This window comes from Rhineura floridana, chromosome 1 (genome assembly GCF_030035675.1).
Source record: "Rhineura floridana isolate rRhiFlo1 chromosome 1, rRhiFlo1.hap2, whole genome shotgun sequence".
NCBI classification, from domain to species: domain Eukaryota; kingdom Metazoa; phylum Chordata; class Lepidosauria; order Squamata; family Rhineuridae; genus Rhineura; species Rhineura floridana.
In genome coordinates this window covers 226,744,875-226,772,189 of record NC_084480.1, presented here as the reverse complement: position 1 = coordinate 226,772,189, position 27,315 = coordinate 226,744,875, and the positions used below count along the sequence as shown (strand labels likewise).

Sequence of the window (27,315 nt, the reverse complement as noted above, 5' to 3'; positions counted from 1 at the left end):
AGTCTCACTCACCCTGTTGCCTGACAAAGCCTCTGTTCAGCAATTCAGAAAAGGCTAAAAAGTATTTTTGATACATACTCTTCTTCAAAATGATTGGCAGGCATCTCCCCACCAAAGATCACCCTACTTCCATCTCCCCAGGGATGGATATGTGTGTGTGTGTGTGCCAGAGCTTGGAAAAGTTACTTTTTTGAACTACAACTCCCATCAACCCCAGCCAGCATGGCCACTGGATTGGGCTGATGGAAGTTGTAGTTCAAAAAAGTAACTTTTCCAAGCTCTGGGTGTGCACGTATAAATACACATGTGCATATATATACATACACACAGAGGCAGTCCCTCTCTCTATGCATATATTCAATGCAGTGGGGGGTATAACCTCCCCGCCCTTAAGACTAATAGGAATGGAACAGCTACCCCATCTAATGCTACCACAGCTTGCCAGGTCTCTAGAATTCACTGCATTTTTATTTTATTTTTTAAAAAAGAGGTGCCAGCACCCAAGTCTCCATCATGTTCCAGCCTTTATCATAGAAGGTTGCATTTCCCCTCTCTGATTGGATATATGAGAATCGGTGTACTAAAGACACTTCTTACATGCTCAGACATGCTCCCTTTAGATAAGATGATTGACAGAACTGATAATATTGAAATCTTGATTTCTATCTGCGTTAAAAGTTGTATGATTTTTATAGTGCTGCACTGACTTCTTGTATGTTTTTGTGTTTTTATTGTTTTTACATTGATTGTGCATTTTTATTGTTTTTACTATGTTTGTAAGCTGCCCTGAACTCCGTTTTTAACAATGGAAAGGCAGGATATAAATCCTCTTAATAAATAAATATTCCGTAATAGGCATTTATAATTGGGTGTTAGAACAAATTCAACCAGAACTATCACTAGAAGCTAAAACAATGAAACTGAGGTTATCCTACTTTGGACACATAATGAGAAGACATGATTCATTAGAAAAGATAATAATGCTTGGAAAAACAGAAGGGAGTAGAAAAAGAGGAAGGCGAAACAAGAGATGGATTGATTCCATAAAGGAAGCCACAGACCTGAACTTACAAGATCTGAACAGGGTGGTTGATGACAGATGCTGTTGGAGGTCACTGATTCATAGGGTCACCGTAAGTCGTAGTCGACTTGGAGGCACATTACAACAACAATAGGCATTTGTGTTCTCTTGTCTTACTTAGAATAGCTGATTGGTGATGACAGGTGCACTCTGCACATGCTCAGAGTGACAGTTATTGTTCTTGCATATATTGTGATTATAATTTCATTTATATCCCACCCTTCCTCCCAAAGGAGTCCAGGGCACTAGAGCCAAGTCCACTGGCATTAAAAGCAGGTTCTTGAGAAGCGGGTGGGGCCAGGGAGAGATAATTGAAAGATGCTGAAGAGACTTGGCTCTTTTATTTCTTTAGCAAGACAGTTTTGGCCAAAACAAAACAAAAATGTAATCTACTATTGCTAAAAATCCTACATTCAGGAGGAGAATGAGAAGAGAGGGTAATAATAAACTCACATCCTCACCATATATTGAAAACATGTTTAATGCACTTTTAAAGCACATGGCTTCCCCCAGAGTATTCTGGGAACTGTAGTTTCCCTCTCACACAGCTACACTTCCCAGCACTTTTAACAAACTACAGTTCCCAGGATTCTTTGGGGAAGCTGCCTACATTAAATGTGCTTTAAATGTATGATTCAAAAAAGGGCAACCAACATGATCAAGGGGATGGAGTGACTCCCCTATGAGGAATTTGAGGCTTTGTAGTTTAGGGAAAGAGCCAGTAAGAGGTGACATGACACAAGTGTATAAAATTATGCATGGCATGGAGAGAGTGGATAGAAGTTTCTCTCTCTCTCTCATAATGCTATAACTCGTGGACATCCTATGAAGCTAAATGTTGGAAGATTCAGGATAGACAAAAGAAAGTTCTTCACACAGGAGAGGGGAGGGGGAGAACTCCAACTTGAGTGGAAGGAAGGAATTTCTTCATGCCGTGAGGAGGGCATCTGAAGCCAATTTGTCTACTTAGCAGTAAGTCACACTTATAGTAAGTAGAGGATAACCCCAACTTTATGGCATCAAATATAGATTTATTTTTAAGAGTAAGTTGTTAAGTTGCAGCAAGCAGCTGGAGATGAACCTGAAGGTGGAACCAGCAGGGAGGGTGGCTGGTTGGCTGGCTTCCCTATCTTGAGGGCAAGGTGGGCCAAGAAAGCCAGGCGCACAGGCAGCCACACCAGCTAAATGGGAGGCTGTGGTGGAAAGCTGTGCTTTCCATGTATGCGGAGAAGATGCCCGCCAAGGAGCAGCCAGTCTACTCGCTTTTCAGTTGGTTAAGCCAAAAAATTCATCCTGCTCTGTCCTCCTCGGCAGGAGGCTACTCTGCCTGCAAAGAATCCCAGTGGCCTGGCCTTGGGGAAGGCGAATCCTGGGCTGTGACACATAGGGCCTACTGCATCCAGAGAAGGCACAGGTGGGGGGAGGAGTAATTGTGCCCACCCAGCCTGTACTCAGGTTGCTGTTGCAGGAGAGCATCAATGCAGTCAAGAAGTTCCATGAGTGCCCCACACAATATTGTTGCCTAGCAGTTTCTTCATGCAGTGAGGTGGCCATCTGAAGGCAATCTGTCTACTTAGGAGTAAGTTGCAGTTATACTATAGAGTAACTCCAAGTTAATGGCATCCAGTATAGTTTTATTTTTAGAAATCACATTTTAAGTTGCAGCAAGGAGGTACAGGTGAAGGTGAAGGCAGAACCAGGCAGGGAGAGTGGCTGGCTGGCTTCCCTGCCTGGAAGGCGAGGCAGTCCAAAAAGCTGGGCACATAGGGAGCCACCATGGCACTGAGCCAACTGGGAGGCTGTACTGGAAAGCTGTGCTTTCCCTGCATGCAGAGAAGCGCCTGCCAAGTAGCAGCGGCCAGTCTGAATCCTTTCGCTTAACCACTAGGTTGTCAGTTGGTTAAGCCAGGGGATTCATCCTGCCCGATCCAGCACTTTTGCAGGAAGCTATTGGGCCCATAAAGAACCCCACTGGCCTTGGGGAAGGGGGAATCCCACCCTTATGGCCTCTACTCAGGGTGGGATGTATGATGCATTGTGTGTGCAGGGACAATGGGATATGTTAAGAATGGCGATGATGGGTGAAGTGGCAGAGATGCAGGGGTGGGGACAGGAAAAGTGGCTGGGATATTGCGAATAAGAAGGGAATTAAGAAAGGAGATTTTATTTATTTATTTTATTACATTTATACCCCGCCTTTCTTTTCATGATAGAAACCCAAGGCGGTTTACATATGGTTCCCAGGTGGTCTCCCATCCAGGCACTGACCAGACCTGATCCTGCTTAGCTTCAGCAGGGAGCTGGCCTTATGTGCCTTCAGACCATAGCCTGAGTTGAGGAATGGCAAGAAAACCTATGGCAGTTGAATGGGGGAGAAGGATTATTAATTTATTTATTTATTATTATATGTATATCCCTCTTTCCTCTAAGGAGTTCAAGGTGGTGTACATGATTCTAGTTTATCCTCACAACAGCCCTGTGATGTAGGTTGGGCTTAGAGATTTAAGGACCAGTGATCCTGAATAGGAAGGGGGCTCTCTGTGTTGGCTACACAGTCCAATAGATTTCATGGTCTTTTATAATTAATCCGTGATATTAAAAAGGGAACCTCCTGCTCTTATGGAATCCCACTTAAATGCTCACACCTTTATGTACATCTTGCAGATCCTGTCTGGTAATGTGGAAATGGTAGAGGAACAAAGATGTGGAACACTTAGAGCAGAGGCAAGATGTTCTGGACTACAACATCCATTAGCCCCAGGTACCTTGACTAACCGTTAGGCACAATGGAAACTGTAGATCAGAACATCTTCCGGGCACCACATTACCAACTCTTGAGTTACAAAATCAGTGTTAATGGATTACATTCTGTCTGATTGATGAGGGTTTTTTAAGGAGTTCACGTAGAAAAATTGAGAGAGAGAGAGAGAGGAAAGATTTTGATATCTCTGGCTTCATTGAATTCATTTGTAACCCAAATGACACCTTTGGATCTGAGTGCCTCATAATAAAGTAATCATGGTCTATTTCAAATTACCTTAATCTTCTGATTGTGTAGTGTAATTATACCACAGAGCCTTTTGATTGAAAATGTATAATGGATAGGTACTACATAGTTTTCTTCCTTGAGGTAAACTACAATGAAAAGCTTAATTTCCAGGGCAACAAATTATTATACAGCCACAAGGGTGGCTGTATACTATAGCCAGCGTGGATTTTTCACATTCCGCAATGTTAAATTGAAAATACCCCCATGCCATTCTGATGCGTCCCATAAGCTCATTTCAAAACAAAACCTTACAAATCTTATAGTCCTGAACTCAGAAATGCTTAACAACTCTCTAAATTTTCATGGCGATACATAAAACAGTCAAAGAAAATAGAGAGTTCAAAGTCTAAAAAAAGAGAAAAAAACCTCAGAGCCCTTTTGGACTTTTTTCTCTGAGAGTTCTCATAATCTGTTGAAATTCATTAAAAATCAGCCATGTTCACAGAGTACCTGTACTCCTAATACTGACCTTGCCCTTCATCTTCTTCAGTTTAAAAATTAAAAAAAAATGTCTGGCTGATTTTTAATTAATTTAATAAATTTTGGCTTGAACTAAATGATACTGTTGGGCATACTCAGTAAGAACCAGCTGTCTGTGTTCTAAAAGCCAGACTCACAGCCATTTGGCTTGCCTAATCAGGGGGCCCCACCCACACCAGACTTTGATTTCACTTGAGACAGTCATGGCTTCCCTCTGAGAATCCTGAGAAGTATAGTTTGTGAAGGGTGCTAAGAGGAGACTCCTATTCCACTGATAGAGCTTCAGTGGCCAGACTGGTTTACAGTCAGCCACTCTGATTGAAGGTCTGTGAGGGGAACAGGGCATCTCCTAGCAACTCTCAGCACACTTTACTAACTACACTTCCCAGGATTCTTTGACTGTCCAAAGTGAAATAAAGGTCTGGTGTGGATGTGGCTAGGGACAGCTATGGTTTAAATTTGTGTGGGAGGCTACATGTGCCTGCTGTAGAATAAAAAGATGGGGGAAATGCTGAAAAAGAATGATACTGTTCACAATGTTTTCCTTTTGGAAAGGGGCTTCCCCTCTGCCCAGTGCCCACCCACCCAATCTCCTCCCCTCACCCTTCCCCTCCCCGGGTCAGTGTTGGACTACAACCTGGGAGACCAGGGTTCGAATCCCCACACACCCATGATGCTGACTGGGTGACCTTGGGCCGGTCACTGCCTCTCAGCATCAGAGGAAGGCAATGGTAAAACCACCTCTGAATACCATTTACCATGGAAACCCTATTCAAAGGGTCGCCATAAGTCCAGTCGACTTGAAGGCAGTCCATTTCCATTTTCAAACATGATTGCACAGAAATAGATCCCATTGAACTCAAAAAGTATGAAACTGATCAAACCCACTCTCCCTTCTCCTCCCTCCCCCTTCCTTTGCTCCTGCCTCCCCATCCCCTTCCAATCTCCTCCTTCCCCTCCCCCCTTCCCCCTTGCTCCTCCCCATGGTCAGTTTTACCTATCTTAAGCATGATTTCATGGAAGTAAATACCATTGGACTCTATAAGCATGCAAATGATCAAACCTACCCTACCCTACCCCTTCCTTTGCCGCTCTCCCCCTCCTCCCCCCCATGCCATGGTCAGTTTTTTCCTATCCTAACCATGATTGCATAGGAGTAAATCCCACTGAACACAACAAGCATGCAAATGATCAGACCTGCTTTCCCACTCCTCCCCCTCTCCTCCCTTCTCCCTCCTCCCCTGCCCACACCAGCCCTCCCTTCCCCCCGGTCAGTTTTACCTATCCTAAGCATGATTGTATGGGAGTAAATCTCACTGAACTCAATAAACATGCAAATGATCAAACCTGTCCTTCTCCTCCCCTTTCCCTCCTGCCTGCTCCCATCTCAGTCCTCCCCTCTGCCTTTCCTCCCCTTCCTCCTCCTCCCTCCCCTCCCCATCCCCTGTGGTCAGTTTCACCTATCCTAAGCATGATTTCAGGGAAGTAAATCCCACTGAACTCAATAAGCATGCAAATTATTAACCCATTCTCAGCAGACTTGGACAGGATCCCATTTCTTACCTCCTGAATTAAAAAGCAGAGAAATTCACTAATAGGCAAAAAACCTTACGGTTTAAGAACGTACCTATAGCCAACAGATATTTCTATCAAACTTTAAAAAGCGGGGAAATTTGGCAGCTATGGTGAATGCACCAGGGGAGCAGGAGACCTGAACTCCTCTCTGAGATATTGTACTACCCTACAAATTTGTCAAAATGCAAACACAATTTGGGTTGGTCTTTCACAGTCCAATCCACTTGCTGTGTAGCTTGGAAGAATTTGGTAACATGTGTCTCTGAGCATATGGTGAGTGGTGGCAACACCTGCAATCAGCCCAAATAATAGAAAGAAGGCATGTGCTGTGCTGATCTTGTTTTAGCAGGGAGGAAGCAACATTGTTAAGACAGTTGATATAGTTCAGATGGTCACTTTAAATATGTCTGATTTACTTTGCCATTTTAGTGAAGTTTCCTATAGGAAATCATTTTCTTTTGTTTCTATTTCTGTGAATATGTGAAGTACAGCAACACTTTGCAAAGTTTACACTAAAAAGACTCCAAACATATTTGTAGAATAATGGCACTGACGTCTGCAGAATAGTCTCCAGTGGACCTCTCAATATGCACAAGATAAACGGTGGGAGGTGAAATATATTCTAGCAAAATTCTAGATGTGTTCTATGTTTTTAATTGACTGTGTCCACCTTGCCTTAAATGAAGTGGTTGAAACATAGCAGGCTGAAAACACGTATCCTCTTTTTTCCAACAGCTAGAGTCATTGCTGAAGTAGCAACATATTGTAATCAGTCTGATTTTACATCAAACTACAGTTTCAGATTCAACTGTTAATGCACCCAAAATAGAAACAGAACATAACCTCCAATTTGAAACACAAAAGGCTGTCTTCACCATCATATGAAATCGACCAATAAAAAGGCTTTGAAATTAATAAAAATAAATTTGACAGATTTCTAGGATGAATAATGAGGGAAATAAAATTTTCTAGTTTAGATTCCCTGTAGAAGCATTAGTAACACAGGAAAGAAGCAAAGTAAGAAGAACACCAACAAACATACAAAAATATAATTCTTCATCTTTGGAGATGGCAGGTGTTGCCACCACTCACCATATGCTCAGAGGCACATGTTACCAAATTCTTCCAAGCTAAACTGCAAGTGGATTGGACTGTGAAAGACCAACCCAAATTGTGTTTGCATTTTGACAAATTTGTAGGGCACTACAATATCTCAGAGAGGAGGTCAGGTCTCCTGCTCCCCTGGTGCATTCACTATTGTTGCCCAATTTCCCTGCTTTTTAAAGTTTGATAGAAATATGTGTGGGTTATAGGTACATTCTTAAACAGCAAGGATTTTTGCCTATTAGTGAATATATATACACACATGTCTGGCTGTCTGTATATAATGGCAGGTCACAGATTCCATCCTTGTCATTTCATGTAGTAGTCATGGAACAACTATCTGGTTTCATACTCTTACAATCCAGATTCGCTTCCTTGTTCCTGAAAGAGGCATGAATAATTTTATACGATGTTCTGTGTACCCTCAAACTTTCTATATGCCCCCAACACTCAAAGCTTTTTGGCCTTTCAAAGCAATATAGCACCCTTATCTTTTAGATTGCTTGATCATAGATTTTCTTTTTTTTTCCTGATCAGAAACAATTACATTAATGGAACAAAGGTATTTGCCTCCTTTTTACTGGAGATTGCAAAGCTCCATAAGGAATTACATGAAGCCTCCAGTTGAAGATTGCAACATGATGGCCCGTGAAACAAGTCAAGTATGGTTAGACTACTGATGCTGTACTTCTCTTATGAATTGTTACAATGCCAGAGAAACTCCAAAGGTCTCTTCTAGACGTAGTTCCAAGACTGATGGACACTTGTGTTACACGGCAACATATTTTTCTATCCTTTTGAATGCATTTTCTCCTTTAAATCTATGTATTTCAATCATTCCTATATCTGTTATTGAACTGTGGAACACAAATATGCATTCATCTTAATACAGGTGGGATGTTCCCTGTTACATTTTAATGATTGTTACTGATATATTTCAATGATCGTAAACTGTTTTGTGAGATATTATTCAGAAACGTGGTATACTATCTAAGCTTTTCAAATAAAATAAGAAGTTGTTTCCAGTGTCCCTCAGTTCCTGTGTCCATATGTAATGCTGCACAATATGCTTTGTCTTCCTTTTTAGCTCTTATAAGTTTAGTAAGGCAAAACAATGGTGCATATGGTGTTGGCTATCTGGTGGTGTTGGCATCCTTAGAATTTTAGTCAAGTTATTACATTTTAGATTGTCTGCTGATTTATGTATGATAATACAGTGGGATATTTGGGGTTTGGTTCTGAATCTAGAAAGCAGGAAATGGGTGTCTAAATGCATATCAGCACAGGAGCTAATCCATTCTAGAAAGCATCTATTGTTGTCAGACACACATACAGTTTTCCCCCCGTGAATAAAACGCAAGGGGAACAAGTCCTGCTGATTTGAAGCAGAAGGAGCTGTGCAGAATGGTGATTAGCTGGACACCTCTGTGAAGCACCCTCTCCCCAGAGCAGTTTTTCCTGCTTAAAACAAAACTGTATGTGGTATGATTGTACAAATAACACTTGAAGTGAACATAAAGGTGGCTAGTCCATGTAAAACATGAGGAGACGGTCCAAACTGGTGAAGAAAACAGTGTTTGTAGAAAAGATAATGTGTGTCATTTGAAGAGCAAAGACAGAGGGAAGCTGGGGTCATCCTACAGTGACAAAAACAAACATGCTCACTTCTCTTTTTATGTATGTCGGTATGTACTCAGAGGTTTAGGCTGCATTCAGAGGTGTGATTTATTGCATTAGTTTTACTGGTTATAATGCTAGCACTTCTGCCCCAATTTTTAATGCTTCTTTTACTCTGTACTACCTGTTACATTATGGAACTGTTGGCTTTTTGATCGATATACTGCCATGTTGCGCTAAATATCATACACACCAGTGGGTGTTGTATGACACAACAGACATTATTGGACATGTAACCATTTCCCCACCCTTTCCACGCATGTGCACTTCTGTTCGCCCGTGATTCACGGTATGCCAAAATGCTGCCCAAAATTTTGTTACATGAACAGTGGGGATGTCATCCATCAAAATCACGGGAAATTTACAAAGAAAAATTCCTACAGTGTTCCAGTTACCAGGGTTGCAAATAGGTTTTTTTCTGGAAATAACATAAAAAAGAACTGTCTATTCTGCTACATTTCCAGAAGTAACTTTTACATCGTGTGAAAGATCAGGTAAAATGTGAAAATTAACAGGTAAGAAAATGCCGGGAAGTCTGAATTAAAGTGCTGTCTGAACGCAATCTTAAAATTACCTATGTACTTTGGACTGCCTTCAAGTCGATTCCAACTTATGGCGACCCTATGAATAGGGTTTTCATGGTAAGTGGTATTCAGAAGGGGTTTACCATTGCCTCCCTCTGAGGCTGAGAGGCAGTGACTGGCCCAAGGTCACCCAGTGAGCTTCATGGTGGTGTGGGGATTCAAACCCTGGTCTCTCAAGTCGTAGTCCAACACCTTAACCACTACAACACACTGGCTCTCGCAGTAGAGCAATTGCATGAGATCAGTGGATCTTCTGAATGGAACAATGCTGCAGTAGCAGTACTAAATAGCTATTCAAATTACTGCCAATTTAATTGTACAAAAGTTAGGATAAACAAGAGGTTGAAATTTGTTCCAGATTAACCATTTACTTGAGTGAAAATTAGTTAAGCTCAAGCATTACCAATATTTGTTCACCCCAAACTGACAAAGGTTCAAGGACCTCATGGTAAGTACAAATGCCTCTGTTAATATTTTGGTGGGCTACAGTATGAATGGTCTGATGATTAGGTAGTTAGTGATCCAAGAAGAGAAGGCAGAAGGTGCAAGGGCCAATTTTGTCATTCTTGCAAAAGAATGTTACCGGCAGTACAGATGAGAAGGCACAGTTCACAGCATGTACTGGCAAATGTAATAGGCAATGTAAACAGGCATTCTTTATTTCATTCTGAGTATAGGCACCTGGTTGGCCACTGTGAGAACAGGATGCTGGACTAGATGGGCCACTGGCCTGATCCAGCAGGCTCTTCTTATGTTCTTATAGAAAAGCATGACTAATGGCTTACTTAGCTGTATATCCCCAAAGCTTTCAGAACATGTTCCTGAATAGTAAAAAAAAGTAGTATTAACCATTGGTGGTATTTGTGTGTTGGGTTAACCTTTAACCATACAGATAATAAACAGTATTGGTTGATGGGGAATCACCAGCTGAAGTTATTTCTAGTTTCTAGTTCCGTATTTGCAATTTGTAGCTTCCTGTTTCAGGGATGGGCTGACTTCATAAGAACATAAGAACATAAGAAGAGCCTGCTGGATCAGGCCAGTGGCCCATCTAGTCCAGCATCCTGTTCTCACAGTGGCCAACCAGGTGCCTGGGGAAAGCCCGCAAGCAGGACCTGAGTGCAAGAACACTCTCCCCTCCTGAGGCTTCCGGCAACTGGTTTTCAGAAGCATGCTGCCTCTGACTAGGGTGGCAGTGCACAGCCATCATGGCTAGTAGCCATTGATAGCCCTGTCCTCCATGAATTTGTCTAATCTTCTTTTAAAGCTGTCCAAGCTGGTGGCCATTACTGCATCTTGTGGGAGCAAATTCCATAGTTTAACTATGCGCTGAGTAAAGAAGTACTTCCTTTTGTCTGTCCTGAATCTTCCAACATTCAGCTTCTTTGAATGTCCACGAGTTCTAGTATTATGAGAGAGGGAGAAGAACTTTTCTCTATCCACTTTCTCAATGCCATGCATAATTTTATACACTTCTATCATGTCTCCTCTGACCCGCCTTTTCTCTAAACTAAAAAGCCCCAAATGCTGCAACCTTTCCTCGTAAGGGAGTCGCTCCATCCCCTTGATCATTCTGGTTGCTCTCTTCTGAACCTTTTCCAACTCTATAATATCCTTTTTGAGATGAGGCGACCAGAACTGTACACAGTATTCCAAATGCAGCCGCACCATAGATTTATACAATGGCATTATGATATCGGCTGTTTTATTTTCAATACCTTTCCTAATTATCGCTAGCATGGAATTTGCCTTTTTCACAGCTGCCGCACACTGGGTCGACATTTTCATCGTGCTGTCCACTACAACCCCGAGGTCTCTCTCCTGGTCGGTCACCGCCAGTTCAGACCCCATGAGCGTATATGTGAAATTAAGATTTTTTGCTCCAATATGCATAATTTTACACTTGTTTATATTGAATTGCATTTGCCATTTTTCCACCCATTCACTCAGTTTGGAGAGGTCTTTTTGGAGCTCTTCGCAATCCCTTTTTGTTTTAACAACCCTGAACAATTTAGTGTCATCAGCAAACTTGGCCACTTCACTGCTCACTCCTAATTCTAGGTCATTAATGAACAAGTTGAAAAGTACAGGTCCCAATACCGATCCTTGAGGGACTCCACTTTCGACAGCCCTCCATTGGGAGAACTGTCCGTTTATTCCTACTCTCTGCTTTCTGCTTCTTAACCAATTTCTTATCCACAAGAGGACCTCTCCTCTTATTCCATGACTGCTAAGCTTCCTCAGAAGCCTTTGGTGAGGTACCTTGTCAAACGCTTTTTGAAAGTCTAAGGACACTATGTCCACTGGATCACCTCTATCTATATGCTTGTTGACACTCTCAAAGAATTCTAATAGGTTACTGAGACAGGACTTTCCCTTGCAGAAGCCATGCTGGCTCTGCTTCAGCAAGGCTTGTTCTTCTATGTGCTTAGTTAATCTAGCTTTAATAATACTTTCTACCAGTTTTCCAGGGACAGAAGTTAAGCTAACTGGCCTGTAATTTCCGGGATCCCCTCTGGATCCCTTTTTGAAGATTGGCGTTACATTTGCCACTTTCCAGTCCTCAGGCACGGAGGAGGACCCAAGGGACAAGTTACATATTTTAGTTAGCAGATCAGCAATTTCACATTTGAGTTCTTTGAGAACTCTCGGGTGGATGCCATCCGGGCCCGGTGATTTGTCAGTTTTTATATTGTCCATTAAGCTTAGAACTTCCTCTCTCGTTACTTCAGTCTTCCGATTTCTCTCAAACTAGAATCCACATAGTAAAAAAATGGGATTAATTTACGAAGTGGGAGTCCATACAAATCAGTTACAGGAAAATTGTTAAGCGATCTTATTTATGTACTTTTGCTTAGCAACATAATAAGTGCATTGCTGCATCAGAGCATCTAGACCAGCATTCTTTTCTAGGATTCCAGCAACCAGCAGGCACCAAGTGGTCCCCCAGTGGAGTATTGTTCTGCTATGCCTGCCCTGTTAGATTCAAAGGTGTAGATGCAGCCTAGAAATAAGAAGCTAAGACTTCAATAGGTCAGTACCCCAAAATAACATTTGTACCATCCTTTCATTCTAGGAGGATGTGCCTAGCACACAAGACAGTCTGATTGGATGTTGAGCTGGTTTCTGTTTGGACTGGAGATAACATACTATTCTAGTTTACATATTTGTAGCTTATCATCCCTACTGTATGGGGGGATTGCATCTGTACCGGACAATGATGGAAGGGAACGAGCCAGCCCTCATCCCCAAAAACAGAATACAATAAAGGTATTCAGATGCAAGTACAAGTCATTGCATATAGTAGTGCAATGTACAAGGTGTACGTTTCTGTCAACAGCTTCACATAATTCACACTACCTGAAATTGGTCGTGCTGCATCCTCCTTCCATTGTGCCCCATCTTTCTTGTCCATTGAAAGGCTGAGGTGCCATCATGGTGCAGTAATCACGTGTCTGCAAAGCTGGGGGAAGGATACAATAGGAAAAGTAGTAATATTAAGCATCCCCGACCCTTGAACTACTTATCTACAACAGTAAAGTAACAGGATGTGCAAAATGTGCAGCAAAGTTCCAACCAGAGTTGCCTGGTCTGTGTTTGTTGCCATCTCTGTAGTTCAGGGGTGGGGAACCTCAGGCCCGGAGACCAAATGCAGTCCTCCAAGCCTTTCAACCTGACCTCTCAGGATTGTCTGGGCCTGTTGCCTGTCCAGAATGTGTTTTTTTACTCTTGATTGCCTGGAACGAGAATGGACAGATGTCTGTGGATGATGTGTAGAAATGTCAAGACTTTTGCTTGCCTGAAATGTAGCCTACTGTACAATGGGAAGACTTTCATTAGTTGCTTTGCCCAGTTTTGCCTCTGGCTCACCATAGGTATGTGGCCCCTGGAAATTGTCCATGAGGAAATGTGGCCCTCGGGCTCAAAAAGTTTTCCCACCACTGCTGCAGTTATTTATTATTCATTTATTAAGCAACCAAGTAGCTCATCTTTCCACTAAAACATAGTGCCTACAGCATCTAACAACATCGAAATACAATAAAACACTGCCTTCTGTTTTAATATTGTTGTGATTTACTGTTTTATCTGTTCTTATTAATCAAGTTTTCATTTTTAAATGTATTCTTCTACCCCATCCTGAGAACTATTTGATATAGAATGGGTTATAAATATTTTTATAAATAATGAACCAACAGTATAATTAAAACAAATACAAAATAAATGCTGTAACAGATAATTAAAACATCAGAATCAGCATAAAAACCAAGGCTAATAAAAAGCCCATCTATATGGTGTGTTTATAATTTCACTTTCTTAGGGAGAAAAGACTCTTCATAGAATAAGAAGCTGTGTGCTTTGATTTCCTGTGTAAGAGACAACTTTGCAACAGAGACCTATAGAAAATATCCTGTACTTTGGAGTGCTATATTTTTTTCTAAAAAAAAGATTCTCTGTCACCACCTTTAAACCAAATATTTGTTCATTTATGTTTTAGAGTAAACTATCACAAATTGCAGTTTTCTAATGTTTGGGCCAGTATAACATAAAGAAAGAAATTTGAAGGGCAAAAAATGTTCCTCCCATATGTTTAGTTTTGAGGTGCCTGTGTTATGTGTCTTGACATTTCACGACACTTGATACAACTATATGCCTGAATCTGTTACCAAACACTGATCATTGTCACCTAAAGCATGTCAGATTTACATTTAAACTCCATTTTGAAATGCATCAAAACCTTAAATAATTATGATGATTGACTGATAATATGATAAAAACAACAACAGAATGGTCTTCACTAAACAGCACCAGAAGCTAAAAAGTGAAGGGGTCAGGTAAATCTCTCATAGTAGGAAATTACATAGCTGAGTTTGGCCCAGAAAAGGCCCCCAAATTCAGTGGATTCTGTAGTATTTGCAGGTATATAAGTGATTCACAAAGACTGGATTAGAAGGATAAACTTTACTTAGCAGTGTGCTACTGCAAAACTATATACAAAACTGAAACTAGTCAGATACCCCTTTAGCTTCTTTTCCCTCCTGGTCTCACCCAGAACTGATTTTCCCTATACAACCATTTCTGGATCACTTTAGTTCCGATGGACATTATAGATTCATGATAAGGAAATGCAGAAAATAAAAACTACACACAGAGAACAATGTCTTTGGGTAATCTCTCCCAAACACAACCAAAAAACTTAATGTTTGGCTAACAGTTACACAAAGACCCTGATTTGTTCATCACAGCAGATGTAAAGGTAAAGGTGTCCCCGCACTTGTAGTGCGAGTCGTTTCCAACTCTTAGGGTGATGTCTTGCGACGTTTACTAGGCAGACCGTATATATGGGGTGGGATTGCCAGTTCCTTCCCTGGCCTTTTTTTACCCCCCAGCATATGCCGGGTACTCATTTTACCGACCACGGGTTGATGGAAGGCTGAGTGGACCTCGACCCCTTTTACCGGAGATTCAACTTCCTCCTTCCGTTGGAATCGAACTCCGGCCGTGAGCAGAGCTTCGGCTGCGTTACCGCCGCTTACCACTCTGCGCCACGGAGGATCTTGTAGGATGTAATGCAGAGAAGTTCCTGCTTCAAGAATTAGAATCAAGATCTTGACTCCTATATCCTAAGGGGAAAGTCATTATTTAGGAAACTTTCCTACTATTTAAATATGTACTCGTGTGTGTGAATACTTATGCAAGCAACATGTTTCAATTTTTTATGTTTCTTACAAACATTTCCTAAGATAAAACCAATGTCACTTTACAATAATTGGAGTTTCAGTGTTTCAAAATAAAATATCATACATAACAAAATTACAATGTACCATTTGTAATTCAGTATTATGAGAGCATTGTTCAGGGGTTTGATTACTTTTGCAAGGCACTGTATCTCTTTCCAAGTCTTTAATATCTTTGAACAGCAGTCTTTATTTCTCTTCTCTTTTGGTGGCAGCCATTTTATCCTGAGTTTTGTGAATATGTTTTTGTCAAACTGTAATTTAAGACTGTTAAAAGGCCTCTCAATGCATCTATCTTTACTGGTGCAATCCTCTGCAAAGCATTAATTGCTTGCAGGGTTTCATCAGAATCAACTGCTCTGATGCTAATTACACTAGAAAACCACTAAAGTTGAAAACAAAAACAATTACAGTGCATTAATATGTGAGAACTTGCTCCTAGCTATGTCTGATGGGCATAGTGGGGAAAGGAATTTTCCCCACTACACTCATAATTGCAAGATATGATGATTATATCAGGGCTACAAGTACTCATTGACATTGCAATTAAATGTAAAATTCCATTTTTTAAAAAAAGAGAACTTCCTGCAAATTCGCATTTCATACTTTTCTTGTGCACAGTCATAGGCCTTCTTTCACAGCCCTTCCCACAATTTGAGCACATGTTGCACGCAGTCTGAACAACTGTCAAGGACATATATGGGCTATTATTTTGTGGCATTATCAGTGATGTCTACCAAAACTTCCCTCTACTATATGCTTGCTGTGAATCTCAGCAGCAAGTCTATTAGCTGTAGGTTGGCTGCTTTTGACACTGAAAAGCTGTGAAATGGATGCAACATACTTGTGATACATTTGTTGTGTGACCATGTAGAAAGGCCCTATGTAACCAGACTAGGGTTGCCAGGTCGGAACCATTCAAAAACCTGAGAAAATGGGGGTGGGCCCTAGTGATGTCACGGGGTGGGCCCTAGTGATGTCATGGGGCGGGCCCTAGTGACATCATTAAACATGATACATTGTATCAACCACACTTGCTTGGAGCATACCATTCAAAAAAAATTCTCTGGAGATTAAAACAGAAATCTTACCTAAAATAGGGTGTTCCTAGGTCCATCTGAAGTGACAACGTCATTCTTTCTCACAAGCTTAGGGTGATGCAAAATGGAAATGGACTGCCTTCAAGTTGATCCCAGATAGGGTCTTCATGGTAAGCAGTATTCACACAGAGGGGGTTTACTATTGCCTTCCTCTGAGTCTGAGAGGCAGTGACTGGCCCAAGGTCACCCAGTGAGCTTCATGGCTGTGTGGGGATTCCAACCCTGGTCTGCCAGGTCACAGTTCAACGCCTTTAGGGAACATTTAATCTAGCTTACTTGCTTCTGGCAAGAAGGGTTTACGTGCCCTCAGGCCAGGCCATTATTGGAAGAAAGAAGCTCAGTGTTGCAGAGATGTTAGATGGGAGCACAGATGGATGCCCCTGAAGGCAGCAACTGTAAACATGCTTATTAAGGAACTAAGCCCCATAGAACTCAATAGGACTTACTTCTGAGTAGATACGGTTGCAGCCATGTTAAGGACAAGGGAGGGCATTCTAGGCAAGCAGTTGGCAACTGCCTGTCAACATTATGCTGTTGCTAAGACTTGACTGGGGATCATCCACAAAGTTATCCATAAGGCACTGCAACTTTATGTGTTGGCTGGCTACTGCAGTGGTTGTCCCCTAATATTTATGGCCATACAAGCAGGGTGAGTGTAGGCAGCAATTGCCTTTCTACTTTACAAGGCCTTATATAGGACCGACAGGCAGCAGGAGAGAGGGGAGGACCAGAAAAAGAAAAAGAACAAAAATAAAAATAAAGGAAGAGAGCGCCTCCTCCTAAGCAATAAGCATGTGCACTGTGCAGAGCGCCTGCCTCCGTTTCCCCCTGAAGCTGCCCCACCCAGCCTCGACGCCAGGGCCTTCTGGGCCAGGCAACCTTGGTGATCTCTGGGCCGCTTCAGCCCCGGCACCTCTCTGCCCCCCCCGGGAAAAATCAACTCATTTGAAATGTGGTGTTGGAGGAGAGCTTTGCGGATACCATGGTCTGCAAAACAGACAAATAATTGGGTGTCAGAACAAATTAAACCAGAACTATCACTAGAAGCTAAAATGATGAAACTGAGCTTATCATACTTTGGACACATAATGAGGAGACATGATTCACTAGAAAATATAATAATGCTTGGAAAAACAGAAGGGAGTAGAAAAAGAGGAAGGCCAAACAAGAGATGGATTGATTCCATAAAGGAAGCCACAGACCTGAACTTACAGGATCTGGACAGGGTGGTTCATGACAGATGCTTTTGGAGGTCACTGATTCATAGGGTCACCATAAGTTATAATCGACTTGAAGGCACATAACAACAACAACAAACCTCCCTGATAGACTGTGGGAATGCTGTGGACACAATATATTTCAACTTTAGCAAAGCTTTTGACAAAATGCCACATGATATTCTGATTAGCAAGCTAGCTGAATGTGGACTGGATGGAACAGCTATTGAGTGGATCCACAGTTGGCTACACAATCATATTCAGAGTGCTAATCAATGCTTTCTTCTCAACCTGGGGGGGGGTAACTAGCTGGCTACTATAGGGCTTGGTCTTGGACCCAGTGCTCTTCAACATTTTTATTAATGACTTGGATGAGGAGGGGCAGGGAATGCTTATCAAACGTGTAGATTATGCAAAATTGGGAGGAATACCTAATTCCCTGGAAGACAGAAACAAAATTCAAAGGGATCTTAATAGGCTGGAGCATTGGGCTAAAAACAGCAGAATGAAATTTAACAGGGATAAGTGCAAAGTTCTACACCTAGGAAAAAGAAACCAAATGCAGTTATTAAGATGGGGGATACTTGGCTCAGCAATACTACATGCAAGAAGGATCTTGGGATTGTTGTTGATCACAAACTGAATATGAGCCAACAGTGTGATGTGGCTGCAAAAAAAGCAAATGCTATTTTAGGCTGCATTAACAAAGTGAGTGAAGTACTAGTTCTCCTTTATTCAGCACTGGTTAGGCTTCATCTTGAGTACTGCGTCCAGTTCTTGACACCACACTCTAACAAAGATACAGCAAACTAGAATGGGTTCAGAGGAGGGTAACGAGGATAATCAGGAGACAGGAAACAAAGTCCTATGAGGAGAGACTGAAAGAACTGGGCATGTTTAGCCTAGAGAAGAGCATACTAAGGGGAGATATGATAGCACTCTTCAAATACATGAAAGGTTGTCACACAGAGTAGGGCTGGGATCTCTTCTTGATCGTCTCAGAGTGCAGGACATGGTATAATGGGCTCAATAATGCTGGAAGCCAGATTTCGACTAAACATCAGCAAAACTTCCTAACTATTAGAGCCATACAGCAATGGAACCAATTACCTTAGAGAGCTAGGTAGGTAGTGGGCTCTCCGACATCAAGGAAGCCACAGACCTGAACTTACAAGATCTGAACAGGAACACCACACAAGCAGAGGAAAGTACAAAAGAGAAGAGAGGCAAAGGTAAGTGGGAGGCAGCATGTTATATACAGGGAGACAGTGAGCAAAGGATTTCATATAACAATCCCACCGAGCCACCCATCCCAAAATGACAGATCAGGCTCTATACCTCAGGAGTGCTTTCCTGCTAGCAGAATGGGATTGGAAATCCAAACATTAAATCCCATTCAGTTGTGCAGCTCACTCTGATAGGCAAGTCACATGCTCTCTCACAGCCTAACAATACTTCACAGGGTTGATGTGAAGCTATAGTCCTGCTCTGATCTTATTGGTGGAAACTATAAATGTAATAAGCATGCATTTACAGCAACAAGGAAATGCCAAGTCTTGTTTGTTTTTTCTTCCTCCCTATCCCCATTTTCACTTGGTTTTAACTCCAACATTTACTATTAGTTAACAGGCAATTTACCAAATGCGAATGAGTAACAGCCAGCATTTCTTTTCCTCTCTGTGTTTTAACTTTTTGCTGGCTGGGATGAAAGTGGTGAAAGACGTAGAAGTGGAAGGGGAGAGCAGCTTGTAAAATAATCACTTCTGCCTCCTCTTCCCAGATGCCAAATCTCAGAAGCAGTGTTACAGTGCTGTTTATATATATATAAACAATAATCCCATGTTTGTTTATTTGGACGTAAGAGCTAGTATTTTTATTTACTTACATAAAACATTTGTACACTGCTTTTCTTCTTCAATACCTTCTCCACAAGACGACTAAGTTTAATGGGCTATATAGAACATCACTGTACCCTATGACTTTCTAAGTTACTGTAGCCCAGGCCAGTAGCCAGGGGCTTCGGCTGGAGGAGGTTACTGGTCCCCATCCCCCTAATTTTTTTCTGCCCACAATATGTATTAAAAATAATTAAATGTATTACTTTTTTCTGGCTTCCCTACGCTTTTTGGTGCCTCCCAAATGTTTAGACTGACTATGTGCCTGCTGTACCTTGCAATGGGGCTTTAACATTCCAGACTGTTCTTTTCCAAGATCATGCATCTTACCTTTGGTAGCTGGATACCTCCTCTTTCAGACTGTTTCCCCCCTTTCAAACAAACTAATAATCTGCATCTCTCTACCTATGTATTACCTTCCCTGCCTATTTACATTTTCTGCCTTAGGATGCAATCTTATGCACTTACCTAGGACTTACTTACAAGCAGACATGTAGAAGAATTTACCATTATTTATTTTGTATTCCACCCTAGCAAAGTAAGCTACAACCACATCTACAGATCATGCAATTAAAAAAAATATTTTCTGTTACAGCTGCTTTGTATTTGCATAATAATAATTTGCACGTTTCCATATTTGCATTAATAACAATATGTTTCTGTTGCAACAGACATTTACCAAATCTATATATTTATTGGCTCACTTTCCAATTCCTCCATTTAGGAGGGCAGGTGGGGGGAGGGAATAGGGGTGGACGGCAGGAAGAGTGAGCGATCTTACTTTTAAACCATTTAGGAGGGCAGGCGGGGGGAGGGAATGGGGGTGGGGCAGGGAGAGTGAGCGATCTCTTACTTTTAAACCATTTAGGAGGGCAGGCGGGGGGAGGGAATGGGGGTGGGGGCAAGGAGAGTGAGTGATCTCTTACTTTTAAACCATTTAGGAGGGCAGGTGGGGGGAGGGAATGGGGTGGATGGCAGGGAGAGTGAGCGATCTCTTACTTTTAAACCATTTAGGAGGGCAGGCGGGGGGAGGGAATGGGGTGGGGTAGGGAGAGTGAGCGATTTTACTTTTTACTGCTGGGGGGGTCCCTGCAGGGGCGGCGGCTGCTCAAGTCCTCCTGTCTGTCTGCACTGCAGTCCCTGCTGCCTGACTGAGAAAGAGCAGGAAGGCGGCCAGCTACAGCCCAACAGTATGCGTGTGTCAATCACGCATGCGTGGCTGAGGGGGCCAATGAAAAGCCGGAGATTCTCCAGTTTAAACAAAGTATTGCCGGAGGCCGGAGATGGCCCCCTTTTGCCGGAGACTCCGGCAGAAAACCAGAGACCTGGCAAACCCTAAACCACACCTACTTTGGCCTACTGCGTCTTGCAAGAACCTGCAGGCTTTTGCATTACTTTCCCCCTCTTCTGGCAGCATTCTTGACCACTTGCTTCCTGATGGAGAAACCTATCAAAGGACACCTCTCTTAAACCTGCGGGAAAGGAGATTATTTTATTTGTTTATACACCATTTGTTTCTAACATCCAGTTAAAGATGCAATAACCAGTAGGATCTTGGGGGGGGGGGAAGAGCGAAAGCAAAATAACTCTTTGAGAGTGAATCTTTCTGCTCACAGACGTCAGTAATAACTCAGGATAGCAATAAATTGGACAGTAAGCAATGGGGAGTCAAAGTGCCAGTTATTTTGTTATTGCTTTTTAAAGAGCGTCTATTAGGGTGGCCAGTCCTACTTTACAGGTGACATCCCTTTATTTGATTAAAGCTTACAGATAAAGAATCTTTGGAAGGGAGAGCAGGGGCCTTGAAGCTGCCCATCAACAGTCAATACTTGGACAAAAGACTGCAGGCACACAGGTCACTTGGTTAGTCTTCCCAATTATGTTGAGATTTAAATAACAATACTGATAGTTAAATAAAAGTATTTATTTCTAAATGTGCTGCTCTACATATAAATTAACACATCCAAATTTTATGCAAATATGTATTGCCCTCCTTTTTGGCGATGTGTAAGTGGCACCCAAGTGTCTATATCAGCCACCTATCCAAGGATAAACCCTATTTGAGATATGGTGAAACTTGTGCAGTACACTTTGGAGTCCCCAGTCGCAGCCTCACTTCTGGGTGTTGGAATTGCTCCATTTTGAAGAGATTCTAGTTTCTATGAATCAGGGCTGGCGTTAGTACCCAACATCCTTCAGTGCTGCTGGGGCTCCAGTGTCCTGGTAGAGCCCGCTGCTGAGAGAAATGCATATAATGTGTTGCTTTTTCAGAATATGTTAAGGATAAATAAAATGTGTGATTTTTATTGTTAAGAATAAATGGTTAATAGGTTAATAGACTGTTTGCAGTAGATAATTCTATAGAAGCTGGAGTTAACGTAGATAGAGAAAAGGGGCTTTTTCTTAGAATAGGATATCTGTCTGAAGTTCAAACAAAGCAGCCAGAACTGACAGTTTGTGGTCAAGTTCCTCTTTAAAATAGACAGGGGATTTACACTTGACTAATTCAGCTGATGTTTTTAGCCCTTCATTGCTTTGTTTGATGTAAAGGGAGTTTTTATGCTTAGTTAATGAGGAGGGGAGGGGAGTAAAATACCATATATGGGAAATAATAAATAAGGGTATAAGGTAGCCTAAAACTGAGGAGTGGGAGATGTAAACAGGGGAGGAGTTTCATGTGACAGGGACAGGCGGATCTGATAGGCTGTGAACCCTGGAAGTACCTGACCAATGGGGAAAACAGGGGAGGGCATGAAGCGTCGGGCTAGGGGATAAAAGATTTGTACCAATGTCATTTGGGTGTGTCTGCCTTCTGGTAGGACACCCGTCCTTGCAAGAACGAAAATAAAAGCTTTTAAAACTGATTCACACTTGTCTCTGTCGTGGGTCTTCCACAGGATACCATTTTTGGGGTCTCATAGGGGGTTTTTCCCTTAAGGAAAACCACGTTAAAACCACGTTTCTTACAGATGGGGGCTCATCCGGGATTCCTTTATTTTTGGAGTGACCAGTAGTCCTGACTGTCCCATAGGAAGACGCGTCCCGTTGAAACTTTTCAACGGTCCTGGGGAACGAAAGGACTGACCAACTACTCCACTGACAAAGATCCCAGGACATAATTTGATAGACCAGACATTGTGAATCAGGGGGAAATTCTTTGGGTGTGGGTTTCTTGGAAGGAAAAGACCTGGAACGGTAGGCACACCGCCTAGACACGCGTGATATTGACCAGACAACTCTGTGCGCACGGACCAAGGTAAGAAAAACACAAGGGTTTTTTGGGTGAAGTATTATTTTGGTGGTCAGGGAAACCAAGACAGAAGGAACGGGTGTTTCTTCAGAAGACTCTTGGGTTAACGGAGTCCCTTGAGCCCCTTGAGTGGATTCTCTTGGGTTCCTTGAGAGTAATATCTCTTGGAAGAAATGTCACTTGGGAAGTGATATTTTGTCTTGGTAGAGGGATTAAAAACCCCTCTGGAAGTCTCTTGGGTTAACGGAGTCCCTTGAGTCCCTTGAGTGGACTCTCTTGGGGACTGGACTTTACTAGTCTGTGTAAAACAGAATAAAGTGGGGATTAAAGTCCCGGGCTGGACCTTGTCTTCTTGTGTGAAAAACAGGAAGAGGAAGGTACTAGCCTTAAAAGTGTGAATGTGTGTGTCAGACCTGAATGTGTGTGATTGAGACGTGTCCTGGACATGAAATGAGTATAGAGTGGTGAAAAGGCTGGAAGAAAGGCCTGATTCCAAGATGAACAATGTAAAATTATCTAATTTAAACATAGTGACTGACATTATGTAGTCAGAAAATAAGAAGGAAACATCTGAGGACTCAAAGCCACATTGGTCCTATGTACAATTAATATTCCAGGCAATTATGATGTCACCTCATAAAAAACTTATAGTAAAAGAAATTTATATGTACATAATGGGAAATTATCCCTATTACAGGACCATAGACAAGTCATGGCAGAATTCAATACGTCATACTCTCTCTGTGAATTGTCATTTCATCAAAACACCACGTTCTCCAGAAGAACCGGGTAGAGGGTGTTTTTGGAAAATAAACCCTAATTTGGATAATAAATTGAGAAAAAGACGACCAAAAATAGTATCCTGTCCTGGAATTCCACCAGGAATTCCTTGTTTCAGAAAGAATTCGGTTCTCCCTAGTCACCTTGAATCTGTTCGCCCAACAGTGATTCAAGGCCCAACTAATATTTGTAATACAGGTCCCTTAGACATATTGGCAGACCAGGCCTGTACATTAACTCCTCTCCCAACAAAATGTCAGAATAAAGAGGACATAGGTATAGGAATAAAGAACAAGGAAGAAGTAAGAGTCAAATCATGTCACAAATTAATGAATCAAAGAACAATGGGATTTGAAATAGTGAATCAAATTCAGGAGGTGGACTCCATACCATACTAGGAAAGGATTTACTAGTAGAATTGGCAATAAATTTGGAAATTTGAGATGAACAGATTGTAACTATCAGTAAGAAACAGAGAATAATAATGACTATTCTACACCAAGGAAGTCACTGGGGGACACAAATTATGGATGTATGGGTGTTTATATAGTAACTAAACAAGTTGGGTAATGAAAAGGCAAGAGAAACTGCCTTACAGTCAGAACCAATCACAATTAATATATTAGTTCCATCAGTACCAATTATAGAAATTGTCCCCAGTTTCACTAAAAACAAGAAATAAAACAATTAGAAAAATTAGGTTTGAATAATCATTTGGTGGTGTTGTTGGTGTTGGGAATTAAGGATGTGACAAAAGAGATGGACAATGTTGTGAAGTTAAGTCAAGGCCATTAATTTAAGGATCCAATAAGGGTGAGAATTGTGGTCTGGACATTGTACATGTGTTAGAAAGGGTGGTGTGGGACAGGTAATGTCCACAACCACAGAAAACAAATTAAATAAGGAAAAGGAAGAAAAGGAAAATTTAGAAGAAGGCTGTTCCCTTCACTCCAGTGTTTTCAATTGAGAGGTGGAGAAAGTTGTTAGATAAAGAGTGGAATTTGAAAATGAGAACCAAGTGCAGGAGGTCATATTAGGATTCAGACCAAGATTAATGCACCCAAGTTAAGATAAGCCCCACAACCCATCCTCTGGATTTTGTAAGGAGATCCCAAACATTGTCGAGGATTTGTTGTGGAGAAAAATTAATTGAGAACGAAAAGAAGTAAAATGTGTATAAAGGTGGTCAGTTTTACCCACTTGTCATTTTTGCAGCAGAAAATAAGAAAGTAAAATGTCCAAAATGTATGAGAAATATGGCATGTTTCCAGTAGAATTCTTATCTTTGTGGCATACTCATATAAGCACTTAAAGCAAAAAGCAGCAGTTCCCAGAAGAAAGAATCTTTGATTTAGAATTAAAATCATTAAAATGGCTTTCGAAGGTAGGACTTGGTTTTCCAGTTTTGACAACTAGGTCCCCCTAAATGAGAAGAGAGCCTATTAAACTTCTGATAAGTTATAGGGTGAATATAAATTTTATTTGGGTTATTAGTGTAGGGCCAATTACTTTAAAAATTTGGAACTGCCATATGATTTTACATGTATATCCCTTTTGAGGGAAATTACTCTATCCTACTCCTTTGTTGTCTAATGAGTAAGGATTTATGTATAAACATTCAGGTTCTTAGGAAAACTTGGAATGTTTCTCAGTAGTTATGAAGTAGTGCCTGAGTGGGGACACTCACTCAAGATTAAAAATAATTGGAATAGGCAGTATTTAGTTATAAGTACATACTCCCAGGAAAGTGAACAATGTCATGAGAAGAGAAAGGGGAGTCATGACTATAGTAATTACATATAAGGAGAATGAGATATAAATGAATTTGACTGATTGAATTAGGAAATAGTGTTATAAATATTGCTAAATCAAACACAATTTTAAGGTAAATTGTTAGATGAAAAAACATTGAAAAATTCTGTTTACAAAATTGGCATAGGTGTATAATTTAATCATTTGATAGGATAAAAATCATATTAATGTTAGTTTATAAAAAGTAAAGGAAAGATAATTAAGAAACTAAAAGGTATTCCTACCATTTTATATGGTCTGGATTATTGGTCCTGTCAGTCCTTTGGTGGAAACTTCTCCACGAGTCTATTGTTCTTTTGAAGGGCCAGAAACTTCACACCTGGGCATCTACTGAAGTGGACTTTCAGCTGTGCCAGTTTCCTTGAAATCCAGTCCAACGGTCATCTGGAAAGTCCAGATCTGAATAGACTTTTGGGGTAACATCCAGTTGGAGATACTACTTCATTTCAGTCTCTCTCTCAAATTGAGTGGCAGGGACTTTCCCAGCTGAGCAGGTTGCTCAGGGGAAGGTTCACATGTGTGCGTTATTTTTGGTACAGCCTGACATTCGGCTTAGGAAAAAGAATCTGAAAACAGACCTTCTGCTTTTTGTATTTGATATGGAGAAACTAGTAGTTTGATAAATTGTTCCAGCACAGGCTGAAAAGACCAACTTAAAAAAAAAAAAACTCCCCACAAAAGAACTGCTTCTGTGTTAACACAGACGGATTTCTATCTATAGAGCAAGAAGGAAGTGCCTGTTTATGACAACGTTATAGAATAAGGGGCAATATAATTATAAAACCAGTGTGGGTTTTAAGTTTAATAATAATAAGTGTTAAATATTGGAGTCCTTTGTGGGGGGAAAGTCATTGCGTCTGGTCCGATGGATGTGGCAGGTGGCCAACTGCCTAGACCAGTGGACCTAGGCTGATGTTGTCCTTTCAATGGATTCTTATCTGTATACTGTTTTGCCAGGAAAAGGGGGGTATATGTGAGGGCATGTAAATTTCATGGCAGGACAGTGTCTGGTTATTTATGTGAGAATTTCACTCTAAGGGAATTCTCTGTTTTGTTTTGTTTAGGAATAGGGTAAAATGGAATATTTATATATCTATCTGGTATTGCCCTGAGCCACCCTTTAACTATAGAAAATTACTCTCCTTAAGTTGGGGGGTGTTTTTGGATAATATCAGAGATAATCATTGTATTAAAATTATTGATACATATTGTTTGTCTCAATATATAATGATAAACAAAAGTTGTTGGGCAAAAGAGCATTTTAGTTTTGTTCTGGGTCATGATAAGGATGGTGGACGTTCATTTCATGGCCCAGAGTTTCAGGATTCAGTATAATCTGACCCTCCTTTTGCATGTTTATATATTATGGCTATTATACATTTTGTAACTGTTACTGTATATATGAGTTGGAGATTATGGACTACTATATTTAGGGGTGTGGGGAACACACTAACCTTTGAGACCAAGAATCAGCTATTGAAAAATTAGATACTGGCATTATTTTCTTTTATATCCTCCCTAAGGAAAAGAGAGTGGGGGGCCTTTGGCCCCAAACCCCGTCATTGGAGTCTGCTGTTGATAAGACACAAAGACATTCTTGGACAGACATCACAACTACTTCTTTGGAAAAACTCCTACAGGATTGAGTTAGAGGATCAAAACTGGACAGATAAGGAGAGATTTGAGACTTTATTAATTCCAGAATTAGATACTTGGAGTTCAGGGTGGGAATGAAAGGGAACTTGGGTTAGGACCCCTTTTAAGGAATAAGATTGAATGACAAATGGGAAGAAGGTTACCTGTTATAATAAAAACCAAATTTCTGCCTGTTGGGGAGTGAGGAGGTTTCAACCAATAATATTTGTATACAAGAAACCTGGACACTTAAGACCAAGGGTTCTAGTACAAATACCCCTCGAGATTGAAACGACACCTAATAGAATACCCCCAGGTAGGGGTTAAATGTATAATGATCC

At 41.2% G+C, this 27,315-nt stretch overlaps 1 protein-coding gene across 6 annotated transcripts in view; it reads left to right on the top strand.

Annotated features, from left to right (window-relative positions):
- The window catches only part of LOC133369288 (beta-Ala-His dipeptidase-like), a 44,461-nt gene extending 36,142 nt beyond the window's left edge, over positions 1-8,319 (top strand). For all 6 annotated transcript variants that reach the window (XM_061594435.1, XM_061594425.1, XM_061594445.1 and 3 more), the window contains one exon: positions 7,827-8,319. In XM_061594435.1, coding sequence (XP_061450419.1) covers positions 7,827-7,917 — 91 coding nt within the window. In that variant the 3' untranslated portion in view covers positions 7,918-8,319. The remainder of the gene's footprint in view (positions 1-7,826) is intronic.
- Positions 8,320-27,315: the final 18,996 nt, after the last annotated feature.